A 3,178-nucleotide genomic window follows, 5' to 3' on the forward strand; every position below is an offset into this window, starting at 1 on the left:
CAACAGACACTAGTATTGCTGTATGTATGGACGTGGCTGTATAACCAATGTGATCCTGCAATCTGTACACGTGGAAAAATGAGAATTCATACCCCATTTGAATCAAATGTATGATATGTCAAGATCATGTATTGTCTTGAGCAACTAATAAAAAAAATTCTTGTTAAGTTGCTTAGAGCCTCGCTAATTTGCTGAGGCTGGCTTTGAACTCTCAATCCTCCTCCCTCAGCCTCCTGAGTCTCTGGGATCATAGGCATGCCCAGCCTGGATCAGTTTTAAAATGGGATCAGTGTATTGTCAAAATGCTGTCAGTGTGATAAAAGGTGTCAGGGACAGCTTAAATACTCACACAATTCCATGGGCAAAGAATATTGATATTTGGTACTAATGTTACCTTCAAAGTATGGCCAATTCCATGGTAAATTAAGTAATGTCTGCAGCCCCGAATACTCAGGGACATTCCAGCTCTTCACTTATATGATTTTTGTATGTTAGGCACATTTTAAGTTCCTATACAACCCTGCATCCCATTTTACAGAGGACAAACTGTGTCTCAGAGAAGGTAAACTGATGTGTTCAAAGTCTGACTCATAAAGCAGAATACCTGATTTGTTTAGGGCTTTCTGACTACTCATGGTAAACACCTCTTTGTTACACTCATGCATGGTTTTCTCATCTCACTTTACTTCCCTCAGCCATCTTGTCCCTCCATAAGGAGGTACCAATATAGTCCTAGGAGGTTAAGAATAATAAAGTGGATCAGACTCAGACCCTACCTGTGGCTACAGTATTTTGGAGGCAAATTCTCGTATCTTCCCTGAGCTTCCACCAGGATGAGACTGAAGAGGAGAACTGGTCTTTCTTAACTCATTCAAAAAGAATCCAAGGCTATCTTATACTCCTGGTTGGTTGCAAATGCTGCTTTAGGCCACCTGGTTCTGAATCTTTGTTTCCCATTTGCTGCAGCCTTAAGGTCTTTTTAATGAGGCTGATTCTGTCTGTTTAAAACTGTGAGATCCAGGCTTGGTGGTGCATACCCGTAATCCCAGCTACTGAGGAGACCCAGCAGGAGGATCACAAGTTCAAGGGGGATAGGCAACCTAGCAAGACCCTGTCTCAAAATACAAAGGAGGGGATGGTGCTGCCAATGTAACTCAGTGGTAGAGTGGCCCTGGGTTCAATCTCCAGTACCACAAAAAAAAGAGAAGCAAATGAAAGATGAGAGAAAGCATTTCTGCCCTGGGTCACACCTGTATCTACACTGACCTTAGCATCAAGAGAGTCTCAAGCCTCACACTAGCAGGACTTTCTTTTGATAGTGCCATGGAAACCAAGACAGAAGTAAGAAACTTCCCTCCCAACCCATTAAGAGGCTTAAAGGAGAGGAAAATTAAATTGATTTGGCAAGCATTGATTTTCCCTAAAGGTCAATAGTGCCTTGGGTCTTTGACTCTTGAGATTCTCTCTTGGAGAGTTTGCGAACCCTCTGGATATGCTCCTCATCTTCCTCTCTGTCTCACCTCCATTTAGATCTTCCTCCCTTTCTGGAACTCCCTGGACCACCACAGTACACACTCAGGATGGACATCAGTGGGTGATTCTCCCTCCTTTTCTTTGTCCTCCATCCCCTTCTAAGGGGATGGGATGAGGATACAACAGAGGGGAAGAAGAGGGCCTTGAACTCACAGGTTCTTACTCCAGATTCTGTCATTTCCCATTTTAGGTTCTTGAAACAAAAAGATGGTCTCTCTCTCTTCACTTGAATAAAAACCTGGACAGGGAATAAAGCCCATTCCTTGTCCACGTTCTCTGTGTAAGCTAAGAAAGAACCTTCCATGTTTTGTTGTATTTCACTCCTGGGTGTTCTGCTCCTAGGGAGGCCGAGGTATGGTGATCCCATCTTGGGAAAACCAGACAGTGATAGTAGAATTTGTGCTCCGAGGATTCTCTTCCATCCTACACCTAAATATTTCCCTCTTTGTGATGTTTTTAGTCTTCTACATCTTAACTCTTTCTGGAAACACCCTCATTGTCCTGCTAGTTTTGTTCAACCACCCCCTCCACACCCCCATGTACTTCTTCCTGGTGAACTTGTCCTTTCTGGAGATCTGGTACACCTCCAACATCGTCCCCAAGATGTTGCTGATTATCCTAGCCCAACAGAAGACCATCTCTGTGGCTGGCTGCCTGGCACAGTTCTACTTCTTTGGATCTTTGGCTGCCACCGAGTGCCTCTTGCTTGCTGTGATGTCCTATGACCGCTACCTGGCCATCTGCCAACCTCTCCGCTACCCCCTCCTCATGACTGGCCCCCTCTGCCTCAGGTTGGCTGCTGGTTCTTGGCTCTCCTGCTTCCTTCTCACATCAATCACCCTGGTCCTGCTGTGTAGACTCACCTTCTGTGGACCTAATGAAATCGATCACTTCTTTTGTGACTTCACCCCTCTGGTCCATCTTTCCTGCGTGGACGCCTCACTGACTGAGACCATTGCCTTCGCCACCTCTTCTGCAGTGACTCTGGTCCCATTTCTCCTCATCACAGCCTCCTACTCCTGCATCCTTGCCTCTATCCTAAGAATCCCATCGGGCATAGGCCGGAGGAAGGCCTTCTCCACCTGCTCTTCCCACATCATGGTGGTCACGGTGTTTTATGGGACACTGATTGCCACTTACCTCGTACCCTCAGCCAACTCTTCCCCACTCTTGCGCAAGGGGTTCTCTCTGCTTTACACCATCCTGACACCCATGTCCAACCCCATCATCTACAGCCTGAGGAATAGAGACATCCATGAAGCTCTGAAGAAGTGTTTGAGAAAGAAATCTGGTTCACTCAGATGATGCAGAAAGGATGGTGCAGAGCTATATCAAATGACCAGATACCTCCGAGGATGGCTGTGGACACTGCTGAGTTCGGACATTTCTTGGGTGAATGGTCTAAGCAGATTGGACTCTGCTTCATCATCTCCAGTAGTCTTAGCTTTCTCTTCTTTATTTCTCTTTTTTACAAAAGTTCATACTCAAAATGAACTGGTAAGGTGCTCCATTCATTCAAATATATGAAGGCTGCTCTGTCCAAGACACTGTGCTGGACATAAATTATAAAATGACAGGCAAGAACAGAGGAATTCTTTGTTTTCCTGGAACTCACAATCTTGGAGGAAGTCCAATATTAATTAAC

General features: G+C 45.2%; 1 protein-coding gene across 1 annotated transcript; it reads left to right on the plus strand.

The window, feature by feature from the left end:
* Window positions 1-1,887: 1,887 nt before the first annotated feature.
* Window positions 1,888-2,838, plus strand: LOC113192634 (olfactory receptor 11A1-like). The gene has a single exon (XM_026402790.2). It carries the CDS (start codon window positions 1,888-1,890, stop codon window positions 2,836-2,838), a length of 951 nt encoding a protein of 316 aa, XP_026258575.2.
* The last annotated feature ends 340 nt before the right edge of the window (window positions 2,839-3,178 follow it).

Source organism: Urocitellus parryii, chromosome 11 (genome assembly GCF_045843805.1).
Source record: "Urocitellus parryii isolate mUroPar1 chromosome 11, mUroPar1.hap1, whole genome shotgun sequence".
Taxonomy (NCBI): Eukaryota; Metazoa; Chordata; class Mammalia; order Rodentia; family Sciuridae; genus Urocitellus; species Urocitellus parryii.